Source organism: Lutra lutra, chromosome 1 (assembly GCF_902655055.1).
Source record: "Lutra lutra chromosome 1, mLutLut1.2, whole genome shotgun sequence".
NCBI lineage: Eukaryota > Metazoa > Chordata > Mammalia > Carnivora > Mustelidae > Lutra > Lutra lutra.
In genome coordinates, this window is record NC_062278.1 from 60,005,439 (window position 1) to 60,021,431 (window position 15,993).

At 39.6% G+C, this 15,993-nt stretch overlaps 1 protein-coding gene across 6 annotated transcripts in view; it reads right to left on the reverse strand.

The window, feature by feature from the left end:
* SLC9C1 (solute carrier family 9 member C1) overlaps window positions 1-15,993 on the reverse strand; it is a 96,926-nt gene that overhangs the window by 47,325 nt on the left and 33,608 nt on the right. For 5 of the 6 annotated variants that reach the window (XM_047724622.1, XM_047724654.1, XM_047724615.1 and 2 more), the window contains exons 12-14: window positions 12,851-12,932; window positions 9,643-9,809; window positions 806-931 (exon numbers count right to left, since the gene is read on the reverse strand). In XM_047724622.1, coding sequence (XP_047580578.1) covers window positions 806-931; window positions 9,643-9,809; window positions 12,851-12,932 — 375 coding nt within the window. The remainder of the gene's footprint in view (window positions 1-805; window positions 932-9,642; window positions 9,810-12,850; window positions 12,933-15,993) is intronic. The other variant, XM_047724646.1, reaches the window with a different exon arrangement.

The following is a 15,993-nucleotide window of genomic DNA, read 5'->3' on the forward strand; positions in this document are numbered from 1 at the left end:
GGCCCACCATGAACATTTTGAGAGCATGAGTCATGGCAAGGAGTTAAGATCCTGACCTGGATAGTAAATGGTAAACAGCCTATTAGCAGTTTTTTTTTTTTTTTAAGATTTATTTATTTACTTATTTGACAGAGATCACAAGTAGGCAGAGAGGCAGGCAGAGAGAGTGGAAGGGAAGCAAGCTCCCTGCCGAGAGAGCACAGAGCCCGATGTGGGGCTCGACCCCAGGACGCCGGGACCATGAACTGAGCCAAAGGCAGTGGCCTAACCCACTAAGCCACCCAGGCGCCCCTGCCTATTAGCAGTTTTCCACAGAGTCTAGGATGCTGCTGTGCCACGAATTTCTCTAACCTTTATCCAAGATTTGATCTGAAAACTACTCTGTACCTAAAGCTATTAGCAGAATTGGTATCGTTCCTAAAAAACTGGCGTAGAGCCAGAGATGTGTGGTGTGGAAATGGTTGCATAACACACCTGAATATTCAGTTCCCCTGTAATTCCTGCCTTGGGGGTCTGTGAAATTCCCAAATCCTCTTAATAAATCACCTTTTACTTATGCTAATTTGGATGGATCTATTTCCCTTTTCTTTCTTTTGGCAGTCAAATGGATTCCTAAGATAGCTCCAAACTTTCCTTTGCCTTTGTAACAATCTCTTAAGCTATGCAGGTAAGCATAAATCAAGATGGCTTAAAAAACAAGACAAACAAAACAAAACAAAACAAAAACAGATGTCTTTAGCGAAGGACAAAGTTTTCAGGATAATTTTAGGCCCAAATATCATTTTGAAAGTGTATGATCAAGTACTATTTGTGCCGACAAGAGACGCCTGTTGGCCAGCTCCGTTGCTTCAATGTTAAGGGTCTCGTCTATCTCCTTGTTACAGTTTAGACACGTCACCTTTTGATGTTCTGTTTGTTCTCCTTGGTTCAACTAAGTGAAACAGAAACAAAAACAAAAAACCCCAAATACATGAATATTAAGATATTATTTAGCATAACCCTCAAACAATTCACCTAAAAATTTGGTTCGAAAAATTATAGAAAACCTGTTAAATATAGAAGAAGAGTTCAGATGAGTTTCCTCATCATTTCACAGTTATCTAGAAAGTAAAATAATTGCCACTTTTGGAGGAAAGACGTTATATCCTGTTTTTACATTTACATGGCATTGTTGACATTTTATAAAAGCTACCGTATATATGATCCCATTTTAAACCAATGGTTCTGAAAGTGTGGACTCTGAGCAGCCTCAGCGTCACGTGGAAATTGTTAGAAATGCACATTCCCAGACCCCACTGCAGACCTGCTAAATCAGGAAGTCTGGGGAAAAGGGCAGCAATCTGTGTTTTTACAAAGCATTCCATGATTCCTGCTGCTGCTGAAGTTTGACAATCACTGCCTTAACCTAATCACTTAAGGTAGAGTAGAAAATGAACTTAGCATTGGGAGATGGGGATTATGGATAACTTCATTTTACAGCAGAGAAAAGCTGAAGCTCAGAGAAAATAGAAGAATTGCTCAAGATCACAAAGCTATTTATTAAGTGAGAAAGCCAGGTTATGAGCCCAGATTTTCTGAGTCCAAGGCCAGTGCTCTATCCATAACACCATAATATCCCCCATGTTTGATCCTCTGCCTTCTGAAACAGACCAAGTATCAGAGTGGGGGCCTCAGCCTTGACTTTGCACTAGATTCAGCTGGGTAAATGGAATAAAAACACATATTCCTGCAACTCACCGCAGACCATCTGGATTATTAGAATCTCCTGAGTGGGGCTGGGAAATAAAGCCGTTTTTTTTTTTTAATTTTTTTTTTAAATTTTTTATTTTTTCAGCATAACAGTATTCATTATTTTTGCACCACACCCAGTGCTCCATGCAATCCGTGCCCTCTACAATACCCACCACCTGGTGCCCCCAACCTCCCACCCCCGACCCCTTCAAAATTCTCAGATCGTTTTTCAGAGTCCATAGTCTCTCATGGTTCACCTCCCCTTCCAATTTCCCTCAACTCCCTTCTCCTCTCCATCTCCCCTTGTCCTCCATGCTATTTGTTATGCTCCACAAATAAGTGAAACCATATGATAATTGACTCTCTCTGCTTGACTTATTTCACTCAGCATAATCTCTTCCAGTCCCGTCCATGTTGCTACAAAACTTGGGTATTCATCCTTTCTTTTTTCTTTTTTTTTTTTTTTACAGCTTTATAAACATATATTTTTATCCCCAGGGGTACAGGTCTGCGAATCGCCAGGTTTACACACTTCACAGCACTCACCATAGCACATACCCTCCCCAATATCCATAACCCCACCCCCCTCTCCCAACCCCCTCCCCCCATCAACCCTCAAGTTTGTTTTGTGAGATTAAGAGTCACTTATGGTTTGTCTCCCTCCCAATCCCATCTTGTTTCATTTACTCTTCTCCTACCCCCTCAACCCCCCATGTTGCATCTCCTCTCCCTCATATCAGGGAGATCATATGATAGTTGTCTTTCTCCGATTGACTTATTTCGCTAAGCATGATACCCTCTAGTTCCATCCACGTCGTCGCAAATGGCAAGATTTCATTTCTTTTGATGGCTGCATAGTATTCCATTGTGTATATATACCACATCTTCCTTATCCATTCGTCTGTAGATGGACATCTAGGTTCTTTCCATAGTTTGGCTATTGTAGACATTGCTGCTATAAACATTCGGGTGCACGTGCCCCTTCGGATCACTACGTTTGTATCTTTAGGGTAAATACCCAGCAGTGCAATTGCAGGGTCATAGGGTAGTTCTATTTTCAACATTTTGAGGAACCTCCATGCTGTTTTCCAGAGTGGTTGCACCAGCTTGCATTCCCACCAACAGTGTAGGAGAGTTCCCCTTTCTCCGCATCCTCGCCAGCATCTGTCATTTCCTGACTTGTTAATTTTAGCCATTCTGACTGGTGTGAGGTGATATCTCATGGTGGTTTTGACTTGTATTTCCCTGATGCCGAGTGATATGGAGCACTTTTTCATGTGTCTGTTGGCCATCTGGATGTCTTCTTTGCAGAAATGTCTGTTCATGTCTTCTGCCCATTTCTTGATTGGATTATTTGTTCTTTGGGTGTTGAGTTTGCTAAGTTCGTTATAGATTTTGGACACTAGCCCTTTATCTGATATGTCATTTGCAAATATCTTCTCCCATTCTGTCAGTTGTCTTTTGGTTTTGTTAACTGTTTCCTTTGCTATGCAAAAGCTTTTGATCTTGAGGAAATCCCAAAAGTTCATTTTTGCCCTTGCTTCCCTTGCCTTTGGTGATGTTCCTAGGAAGATGTTGCTGCGGCTGAGGTCGAAGAGGTTGCTGCCTGTGTTCTCCTCGAGGATTTTGATGGATTCCTTTCTCACATTGAGATCCTTCATCCATTTTGAGTCTATTTTCGTGTGTGGTGTAAGGAAATGATCCAATTTCATTTTTCTGCATGTGGCTGTCCAATTTTCCCAACACCATTTATTGAAGAGGCTGTCTTTGTTCCATTGGACATTCTTTCCTGCTTTGTCGAAGATGAGTTGACCATAGAGTTGAGGGTCCATTTCTGGGCTCTCTATTCTGTTCCATTGATCTATGTGTCTGTTTTTGTGCCAGTACCATGCTGTCTTGATGATGACAGCTTTGTAATAGAGCTTGAAGTCCAGAATTGTGATGCCACCAACTTTGGCTTTCTTTTTCAATATTCCTTTGGCTATTCGAGGTCTTTTCTGGTTCCATATAAATTTTAGGATTATTTGTTCCATTTCTTTGAAAAAAATGGATAGTATTTGATAGGAATTGCATTAAATGTGTAGATTGCTTTAGGTAGCATAGACATTTTCACAATATTTATTCTTCCAATCCAGGAGCATGGAACATTTTTCCTTTTCTTTGTGTCTTCCTCAATTTCTTTCATGCGTACTTTATAGTTTTCTGAGTATAGATTCTTAGTCTCTTTGGTTAGGTTTATTCCTAGGTATCTTATAGTTTTGGGTGCAATTGTAAATGGGATTTCTCTTTCTTCTGTCTTGTTGTTGGTGTAGAGAAATGCAACTGATTTCTGTGCATTGATTTTATATCCTGACACTTTACTGAATTCCTGTACAAGTTCTAGCAGTTTTGGAGTGGAGTCTTTTGGGTTTTCGACATATAGTATCATATCATCTACGAAGAGTGATAGTTTGACTTCTTCTTTGCTGATTTGGATGCCTTTAATTTCCTTTTGTTGTCTGATTGCTGAGGCTAGGACTTCTAGTACTATGTTGAATAGCAGTGGTGATAACGGACATCCCTGCCATGTTCCTGACCTTAGCAGAAAAGCTTTCAGTTTTTCTCCATTGAGAATGATATTTGCGGTGGGTTTTTCATAGATGGCTTTGATAATATTGAGGTATGTGCCGTCTATCCCTACACTTTGAAGAATTTTGATCAGGAAGGAATGCTGTACTTTGTCAAATGCTTTTTCAGCATCTATAGAGAGTATCATATGGTTCTTGTTCTTTCTTTTATTAATGTGTTGTATCACATTGATTGATTTGCGGATGTTGAACCAACCTTGCAGCCCTGGAATAAATCCCACTTGGTCGTGGTGAATAATCCTTTTAATGTACTGTTGAATCCTATTGGCTAGTATTTTGGCGAGAATTTTTGCATCTGTGTTCATCAAGGATATTGGTCTGTAGTTCTCTTTTTTGTTGGGATCCTTGTCTGGTTTTGGGATCAAGGTGATGCTGGCCTCATAAAATGAGTTTGGAAGTATTCCTTTTATTTCTATTTTTTGGAACAGTTTCAGGAGAATAGGAATTAGTTCTTCTTTAAATGTTTGGTAGAATTCCCCGGGAAGCTGTCTGGCCCAGGGCTTTTGTTTGTTTGGAGGTTTTTGATGACTGTTTCAATCTCCTTATTGGTTATGGGTCTGTTCAGGCTTTCTATTTCTTCCTGGTTCAGTTGTGGTAGTTTATATGTCTCTAGGAATGCATCCATTTCTTCCAGATTGTCAAATTTGTGGGCGTAGAGTTGCTCATAGTATGTTCTTATAATTGTCTGTATTTCTTTGGTGTTCGTTGTGATCTCTCCTCTTTCATTCATGATTTTATTTATTTGGGTCCTTTCTCTTTTCTTTTTGATAAGTCTGGCCAGGGGTTTATCAATCTTATTAATTCTTTCAAAGAACCAGCTCCTAGTTTCGTTGATTTGTTCTATTGTTTTTTTGGTTTCTATTTCATTGATTTCTGCTCTAATCTTTATGATTTCTCTTCTCCTGCTGGGTTTAGGGTTTCTTTCTTGTTCTTTCTCCAGCTCCTTTAGGTGTAGGGTTAGGTTGTGTACCTGAGACCTTTCTTGTTTCTTGAGAAAGGCTTGTACCGCTATATATTTTCCTCTCAGGACTGCCTTTGTTGTGTCCCACAGATTCTGAACCGTTGTGTTTTCATTATCATTTGTTTCCATAAATTTTTTCTTTTCTTTTCTTTTTTTTTTTTTTTAAAGATTTTATTTATTTATTTGACAGAGAGAAATCACAAGTAGGCAGAGAGGCAGGCAGAGAGAGAGGAGGAAGCAGGCTCCCTGCTGAGCAGAAAGCCCGATGTGGGGCCCGAACCCAGGACCTGGGATCATGACCTGAGCCGAAGGCAGCGGCTCAACCCACTGAGCCACCCAGGCGCCCCTCCATAAATTTTTTCAATTCTTCTTTAATTTCCTGGTTGACCCATTCATTCTTTAGAAGGATGCTGTTTAGTCTCCATGTATTTGGGTTCTTTCCAAATTTCCTCTTGTTATTGAGTTCTAGCTTTAGAGCATTGTGGTCTGAAAATATGCAGGGAATGATCCCAATCTTTTGATACCGGTTGAGACTTGATTTAGGACCAAGAATGTGATCTATTCTGGAGAATGTTCCATGTGCACTAGAGAAGAATGTGTATTCTGTTGCTTTGGGATGAAATGTTCTGAATATATCTGTGATGTCCATCTGGTCCAGTGTGTCATTTAAGGCCTTTATTTCCTTGTTGATCTTTTGCTTGGATGATCTGTCCATTTCAGTGAGGGGAGTGTTAAAATCCCCTACTATTATTGTATTCTTGTCGATGTGTTTCTTTGATTTTGTTATTAATTAGTTTATATAGTTGGCTGTTCCCACGTTAGGGGCATAGATATTTAAAATTGTTAGATCTTCTTGTTGGACAGTTCCTTTGAGTATGATATAGTGTCCTTCCTCATCTCTTATTATAGTCTTTGGCTTAAAATCTAATTGATCTGATATAAGGATTGCCACTCCTGCTTTCTTCTGATGTCCATTAGCATGGTAAATTCTTTTCCACCCCCTCACTTTAAACCTGGAGGTGTCTTCGGGTTTAAGATGAGTTTCTTGTAGGAACATATAGATGGGTTTTGTTTTTTGATCCATTCTGATACCCTGTGTCTTTTAATTGGGGCATTTAGCCCATTAACATTCAGGGTAAGTATTGAGAGATATGAATTTGGTGCCATTGTATTGCCTGTAAGGTGACTGTTATTGTATATTGTCTCTGTTTCTTTCTGATCTACTCCTTTTAGGGTCTCTCTTTGCTTAGAGGACCCCTTTCAATATTTCCTGTAGAGCTGGTTTGGTATTTGCAAATTCTTTCAGTTTTTGTTTGTCCTGGAAGCTTTTAATCTCTCCTTCTATTTTCAATGATAGCCTAGCTGGATATAGTATTCTTGACTGCATGTTTTTCTCATTTAGTACTCTGAATATATCATGCCAGCTCTTTCTGGCTTGCCAGGTCTCTGTGGATAAGTCTGCTGCCAATCTAATATTTTTACCATTGTATGTTACAGACTTCTTTTCCCGGGCTGCTTTCAGGATCTTTTCTTTGTCACTAAGACTTGTAAATTTTACTATTAGGTGACGGGGTGTGGACCTATTCTTATTGATTTTGAGGGGGGTTCTCTGAACCTCTTGAATTTTGATGCTTGTTCCCTTTGCCATATTGGGGAAATTCTCTCCAATAATTCTCTCCAATATACCTTCTGCTCCCCTCTCTGTTTCCTCTTCTTCTGGAATCCCAATTACTCTAATGTTGTTTCGTCTTATGGTGTCACTTATCTCTCGAATTCTCCCCTCGTGGTCCAGTAGCTGTTTGTCCCTCTTTTGCTCAGCTTCTTCATTCTGTCATTTGGTCTTCTATATCGCTAATTCTTTCTTCTGCCTCATTTATCCTAGCAGTGAGAGCCTCCATTTTTGATTGCACCTCATTAATAGCTTTTTTGATTTCCACTTGGTTAGATTTTAGTTCTTTTCTTTCTCTAGAAAGGGCTTTTATATCTCCTGAGAGGGTTGCTTTAATATCTTCCATGCCTTTTTCAAGCCCGGCTAGAACCTTGAGAATCGTCATTCTGAACTCTAGATCTGACATATTACCAATGTCTGTATTGATTAGGTCCCTAGCCTTTGGTACTGCCTCTTGTTCTTTTTTTTGTTGTGAATTTTTCCACCTTGTCATTTTGTCCAGATAAGAGTTTATGAAGGAGCAAGTAAAATACTAAAACGTGGCAACAACCCCAGGAAAATATGCTTTAGCCAAATCAGAAGAGATCCCAAATCGTGAGGGGGGAGAAAGGGGATAAAAAGGGGTTCAAAAAGAAAAAAAAAAAAAGAAACTATTTAAAAAAAGAAAGCCGATAAAAAATATAAAAAGAGGAAAAATATATATATATTAGATAAACTATTTAAAAAACGTTAAAAAAGAAAACGGTAAAAGTTAAAAAATTTAGCAGAAGAAGAGAAAAAGAAAAGAAAATTGAAAAAGAAAAAAAAATTAAATTAACTGCAAGGCTAAAAAATCATGGGGAGAAAGCCATGAGTTCCGTGCTTTGCTTTCTTCTCCTCTGGAATTTCGCTGCTCTCCTTGGTATTGAAACTGCACTCCTCGGTAGGTGAACTTGGTCCTGGCTGGGTTTCCCATTGATCTTCTGGGGGAGGGGCCTGTTGTAGTGATTCTCAAGCGTCTTTGCCCCAGGTGGAGTTGTACCGCCCTTACCCGGGGCCGAGCTGAGTAATCAGCTCGGGTTTGCTTTCGGGAGCTTTTGTTCCCTGAGCGCTTTCCATAGAGTTCCGGAGGACAGGAATGAAGATGGCAGCCTCCCGGTCTCCGGCCCGGAGGAGCCGAGAGCCCGGGGCCCCACTCCTCAGTGCACCCTCAGAGAACAGCGCCCAATGACTCCTGTCACCCTGGCCTCCGGCCGCGCTCCGAGCTGACCAAGCCTGCGACCGGTTCAAGGCGACTCCGAGCTGAGAGTCACTCCTCGGCTCTGTCTCTGTAGCCGGCTTCCCCGTTCTAATACCGGTAAGCTCTGCGACACTCTGACACCCCCGATCCTTCTGCGACCCTGCGGGACCTGAGGCCGCGCTGACCCCGCCTGGGCTTCACCCCAGTTAAGCCTCTGGAGCGATGTCCCTCAGCGGAACAGACTTTTAAAAGTCCTGATTTTGCTCCGTTGCTCCGCCGCTTGCCGGGAGCCGGCCCCTCCCCCCGCGGTCTATCTTCCCGTCGCTTTGGATTCACTTTTCCGCCAGTCCTACCTTTCAGATAGTGGTTGATTTTCTGTTTCTAGAATTGCTGTTCTTCTTCTCTTCAATCTCCCGTTGGATTTGTAGGTGTTTGCAATCTTTAGATAAGCTATTTAGCTGATCTCCTGCCTCCCAAAGTAGTCTCAGCCTGCTACTTCTCCGCCATCTTGACTCCTCCCCCCATAAAGCCGTATTTTAATAAGCTTTTTAGAAGAGTCTCATGCAATCAGATTAGTAAAAGTCCACAACCAGAAATTGGGAGCTACTATAGAAATAATTGGATTTGACTTGGTACTTGTATTATCCAGAAATCCCGGCAGTATTCCTACAGGCAGAGGGCTTGGTCCCTAGGGGGCGCTTCCAGCACTGGTTAGTGGATATGAAATGGATTTTGTGGAATCCTACTTTATAGAAACCAATTATCTTATGTCTACAATCCTAGAAGTTGGCTCCTCATATTGTAAGACTCAGCAAAACACTGCAACAACTGCATCATACAGTATGCATTGAAACACTGCATTGAAAACTGGATGTAACATAGGAGATAGCAAAGCAGCAGCAGTAGCACCGAGAAGATTCCAGAACAACTTTTATTATTTCTCCTTATGGCAACCATGACTGACTGGGGAGTTACATACCCTTCAATGATTAAGAAGTCTGACCACAGAGATTCTAAAGCCTATCTCAGAAGCAGGAGGTGACATCTTACCCACACCTAAAGCCTAATGATACTGGCTTTGAATGCTATTTGATATAAAAAAACAATATTAATCATGAGGGCTAGCAAGTAATTGGCATATATAGTAGTGTAAACAAATATTAAATAAATGCTGAACAAGGGCACCTGTCCACTGTCCATCTAATAAAACACTAGCCATTTTCTCTGGCTCACTCTCCGCCTTTATGGCATCTTTCCTAGGGAGCTCCAAAGCACTGTTACTTCTTTTGAATTTACAACACTGATTCCCTTCTTTCTATTATGACAGTGGGTTACCAATACAACCTCTCTTGTCAATTACAGGTAACAATAAAACTAAGACTTAAGGTAATGATATCTACTTTGAAGGAGTAAACAAAAGGTATGACTTGCTTACCGCATATGGGTTTTGAAGTATAATTGCCTTTTCAACCATATTCCAATCCGCATTAGCAAGATCTTTGTCAAATTTGAGTGCAGAGGCTGCAGATTTGGTTAGTTCTTGAAAGTGTTGAAATGTACAATAAAGTGATTTATATTTTGTTGATGTGACATCACGAAGACCTTTGGTATGAAGAGTATGTTTTATCAATAATAGGGATACCACCATTTTGATATGGATTGTGTAGTTTCCTTTTGTTTCTACTGCCACCAACTATTTTTTATTTAAGTTAAACTCAACATAAATTGTTTAATGATGGAAACATTAACAATTTCAAGCTTTTTGACTTTCACACTCCTCAAAAAAGCTGAGGTACATAATAATAACAGTAATAGTTAATATTTATCGAGAGCTTACTATATGCTAAGAAAACACTTCATAGTTCATTGAATGTATTAAGTCTTTGATTACCTTACCTATCTTTTAAAAGTCCCTTTTCCCAGTTTTTAGATGAGAAGACAGAAGAACAGAGGTGTCATGATTATTTTTATGTGTCATCTTGACTGGGATAAGGATACTCAGATATTTGGTAATATTATTCTAGGTGTGTCTGTGAAGGTGTTTCTGGATAGAATAGCATTTAAATTGTAGAAAGGGTAAAGCAGATTGCCCTCCTCACTGCCGGCAAGCCTCATCTAAACCATTGGAGTCCTGAATAGAACAAAAGAAAATTCACTCTGCCTCACGGTCTTTGATTTGGGACAGCAGTCCTCTCCTGCCTTTGCATTTGGACAGGAACTTAAACTAATTGGCCTTCCTGGTTCTCAGACCTTTGGACTACAGATATTGGGACTTCTCAGCTTCCATGACCATGCAATTTATGGTCCAATGACCATGACCAATTACAATTTCCTATAGTAATATCATATATATATGCACACAGAATAGATGACACGTACATATATAGGGGATATATATGTAGGAGATATACATGTGGGAGATATGTATCTGTGTATATGTATATCTATACTACCTACATATACATCCATATCCCATATATGTATCCCATATATATGTACATACGTATCCCATATATATGTACATATTTACAAAAACACAGAATATAGGTAGATATACAAATATGCAGGAGATACATATGTAGGAGGCATCAATATAGATATGTACATATATACATGTACATATACATATAATATAGATATATACATATATACTACCTAAATGTAATATCATATATATGTATATGATAAGTGTATATGATATATGTTTGTCTTCAGACCTCATTAAGGTTTGAAGGACTCTTCCTATCAGATACAAAGTCCTTTTAATGAGCCACAGAAGCTTCCTTGGAAAGCAATAATGTTCCATGAGCAAATGTTCACTGCTCTCAGTGCAAATAAATAGGTGCTCCTCAGTAAGAATTTTAAGTTTATTTAGCTATTAAGTAGAACATGTGATACTCTTTGCCAAAACTTCCCCTCTTTGATCTTGTTTTCCCAATTTACTATGTTAAGGCTCAGAGAATTTTATTTTATTTTTTTAAAGATTTACTTTTATTGGACAGAGAGAGAGAGAGACCACAAGTAGGCAGGGAGGCAGGCAGAGAGAGGGGGGGAAGCAGGCTCCCTGCCAAGCAGAGAGCCTGATGCGGGGCTCGATTCCAGGACCCTGAGATCATGACCTGGGCCGAAGGCAGAGGCTTAACCCACTGAGCCACCCAGGAGCTCCAGGCTCAGAGAATTTTAACAAGAAAAAAGGTTTTGGTTGCAAATACAAGGCAGGCAGGCAGATTAGGTAATGCGGTGCCATCAGTAAAGATGGAGTCTCAGATTGATTACAAATGGCGTTAAGGTGAAAGGTCTGTGTAATGGAAAGGGCGATTAGAGCAGTTGGGAGTATAATGGGTTGAAAGCATCAGGGCTGCTTGTTTCTAGTTCCTCAGTTGCTGTTCTCTTGTTGCATGACCTCGGGCAGGAACATTTACCTCTCTAGATCTCCACTCTTCCCTTGTTAAAAAATAGACGATGAGGGTTGTTGGAGGGGAGGCTGGTAAGAGAAATGGGGCGGCTGGGTTATGGACACTGGGGAGGGTATGTGCTATGGTGAGCACTGTGAATTGTGCAGGACTGGTGATTCACAGACCTGTACCCCTGAAGCAAACAATACATTATATGTTAATAAAATTTAAAAAAATAACTAATTAAAAAATAGAAGATGAAAACAGGCATAACCACTTAATGCAATTGTCTCCTACAACTGCTATTTTTGCTTCTCTGCTCTTCAATCATTTATCCACAGAACTAGAGTTAACATACAATTACACTTGCTTAAAACTGGACAAGAAATTCCTCTTGCCCTTAGAATAAAATCTTAAAATCCGAGGCCCTTCATTACTTAACCCCTTCCTATCTCTCCCATCTGGACATTCTCCACTATCTGCTTGTTCTCAAAGGGTCAAACCCTCTTTCCTTGAATATACTCAGCTTCCTCAGGAACCTAGCACCCATTGTATTTTCTATCTTATGTATGTGTAATTTGTTTACATTGTTGTGCATGTGACTCTCTGGTCCTGCCTCATTTGTCTTGCTGTCTGTTTCTTTTTTCTCCAGTGTAAGCTCCACTGACACAGAAATCCTGTCTGTCTTCATAATGCATCATTATCAGTTAGAATAGTGCCTGGCATATAGGAAGTTTTCAATAAAAGTTTGTTGAATAATTGAATAAACTTATTGTATTATTTTATTTAAACTAGACTAATGCAAATAAGTAATCTTTTTAAAGTTTATTAGCTTATTGGCCTAATCTGTTTATATGTTTAAAAAAAATTTTTTTTTAATTTGTTTATTTGAGAGAGACAGAGATAGTGAGAGAGAGCACAAGCGGGGAGGAGGGGGAGAATCTCACTCCCCACTGAGCATGGATCCCAATGCAGAACTCTGTCCCAGGACCCTGGGATCATGACCTGAGCCAAAGGCAGATGCTTAACCAACAGAGCTACCCAGGACCCCCTGTTCATATGCTTTTATATAGAGAGCCAATTTCTTCTTCAATTAGACACCTGATTTTCATTTATGTGGCTTCTTTCCTCATTAATAGCTATTCTTTAGCATTTTTAGAATGTTTATCTCTTCACTAATAGTAATTACAAGGGGTTACTTAGTAATTAGTAGATTTTACCTAGTAATTAGCAATTACTAGGGCTTACCTAGTTTACTGACTGCCATTGGCAAAATAAATCTATTGACAATCAAGGTAATTAAGCATACTGACACTCCATGAAATAATACCTAGAATAGAAAGAAAAATACAAAGTAAATATTCATGATAATTTCTTGTAACGTATTCTATATTTACCAATGAAAATTAAACTAGATTGTACTAGGTCAATAAATGCTCATAGTAGGGAAAGAATTTGAATGTCAGGCATGATGAAAGTACTCTGGGGATTCTCAGTCTCCCTGCATGTATTTTATCCATGTTTTTGGAACCAAATCAAGACTCAGGCAGGACACATGGTTTGACAAGTAAACATGTACTTACAGAGACATTGGGGGAAAAAAATGCTTGTTCCTAAATTCCATTGCTGTACTTCTTGGGCCTTCATATATTGGGTGCTTCATATATTTAACCAGTTTAATAGCTATATATATCCAGTTTAGTATAGGAAAAAGATCTGACATCCATTATTCATTATGGCCAGAGCCAGAATTCCACAGGCATCAGTAATTTGCTAAAGCTTCTGGAAGCATTCTAACACACATTCAAAGTTGAGGACCTCTAAGGTCCTCAACTTATTTTATTTCAATAGAAATAAAATATTCCTCCTTATTTATTTCAATAGAAATATGAGCTAATGTCTATATAGTAAGCGTAGGGCACAATATATCAAACTTATTTAATCCTCACTACCATTCTATGAAGTATATACCAGTATTGTCCAATTACATAGGAGACAAACTCAGGCACTGTTACACAAGGTCGTTGGCCTTTGTGAGTCCTAATAGGGACAAGACTCAAGACTAAGTTATTTTTAACCCTTTCCTGGAGTGCTGCTTCATGAGTATTAAAAAGTTAGCTGGAGGGTTCAGCTAAATTAAATTAAGAAAGAAGTGTGACTTTCTTCTCAACTAGTTGCTACTAGTGAGAGCATCTTACTACAGGATTTTGTTTAGTAGGGTTTTATCTCATATTGGGTCTACATGGCATCACTATCATGTCATTACAGCTCATATTTGTTGTACATTTACAATATGTTAAACCATGTGTTGAGCATTTTATGTATATTTTCAATTTCTCAAATAACCCTTTGAGATAGTGGTGTGCTGGAGCTGACTTTTCCAGTTCGTGAGAGCTGATGTTAAATTTTCAGGAAGTTATGGAGTTGATTGTTGTTCTGTTAGAGTGATTACGCAATGGAAAGTGGCAAATATTCTTATTTAAGGCTCCCTCTGACCCCTAAGAGAGTTACTTGTTAACATTTGCTAACACACCATCGGTATTATTAAGTCCCTTTTGGATGAGGAAACTGACATGTGCCTTGAGGTGGGTATTAATTAACTCACTGATGGCCACCCCGTAGATAGCAGCCAACTAGAAACTTCAGAATCCAGATCCATGTGCGATGTTTACCATTACACGGGTCAGGATGTGTGGTGCCGAATTGACCTTGATTATTCAGGCATGTGGAGATAGTTAAAAAGAGGGGGGAGATCATGTAATATTAGATAATTCTGTGGGTTTTTAAAAAAGATTTTATTTATTTGATAGAGAAAGAGAGAGTGACAGTGAGAGAGGGAATACAAGCAGGGGGAGTAGGAAAGAGAGAAGCAGGCTTCTGGTAGAGCAGGGAGCCGGATATGCGGGTCAATCTCAGGACTCTGGGATTGTGACCAGAGAGGAAGGCAGATGCTTAATGACTGAGACACCCAGAAGCCCCAGATAATCTCGCTTTCAAAAGCAGTGTTTGAATGTTTAATATTTTAATGTTGGGATATTATCTAATTAGACAGGCAATAATTCCCTTGCTGCTTTTCCCTTTACATTTGGAATTTATGTGTTTAAAAAAAAAAACCTGCAACGTAAGTGTTAGATGCATCTTGATATCTTCACAGGAAATTTCTTATAGAGGTCCTTGTAATGTTCTTACCTGGAAACGAGGTAGAGGGAGAATCATGCTTTTTATGTTCTGTTGGGCAGAATTTGGGGCTAGTAATTAATGAAGAGGTAACTTCACTAGACCATTAAAATATTCTGGTTCCTAGCATTACTAAATGTGGCCTCACATTTAGTAATGTGAAAGTCAATGAAGTCAATCATAAGCAGGTTTCTATTTTTCTCGAGTGGCTATTAGCAGTAAGTAAAAATAAAAACACTTATTGAGTATATATTCTGTATCAGGTACTATTTTTTAAAATATTTATTCATGGGGCACCTGGGTGGCTCAGTGGTTAAAGCCTCTGCCTTCGGCTCAGGTCATGATCTCAGGGTCCTGGGATCGAGTCCCGAGTTGGGCTTGCTGCTCTGCGGGGAGCCTACCTCCTCCTCCTATCTCTCTCTGCCTACCTCTCTGCCTACTTGTGATCTGTCTGTCAAATAAATAAATAAATAAAATTAAAAAAAAATAAAATATTTATTCATTTATTTATTTGACGGGGGAAAGGACGGAGGGAGAGGGAGAGAGAGAATCTGGAGTGCAATGCAGTGTTCTATCTCATGATCATGACATGAGCCAAAACCATTTAGATTTGGAGGCATAACTGATCAAGCCACTCAGGCACCCTTATCAGGTACTATTTTAAAATTATTTATAAGTTTTAACTCCTTAACTTTTTTTTTTTTTAATATTGTATTTATTTATTTGGCAGGGGGAGAAACAGAGAAAGCAAGCACACACAAGCACGGAGAGCAGAAGCACAGGCAGAAGGAGAAGCAGGCTCCCAGCTGAGCAAGGAGCCTGACAGAGACGTGGGGCTCCATTCCAGGACCCTGGGATCATGCCCTGAGCCGAAGGCAGATGCTTAACCATCTGAGCCACCCAGGTGTCCCCATAATAAACTCATTTTAAAAGTGTAATGAAAAGGGGTGCCTGGGTGGCTCAGATGGCTAAGTGTCTGCCTTTGGCTCAGGTCATGATCCCAGGGTCCTGGAATGGAGTCCCACAACAGGCTCCTTGCTCAGTGGGGAGTTTGCTTCTCACTTTCCCTCTGCCACTCCCCCTGCTTTTGCTCCCCTTGCTTGTGCTCTCTCACTCATGCTCTTTCTTTCTCTTTTAAATAAATACATAAAATCTTAAAGAAAAAAAATTGAATGAGAAGATAAACCCAAATCATCCAATCAGGTGTTAGAAAG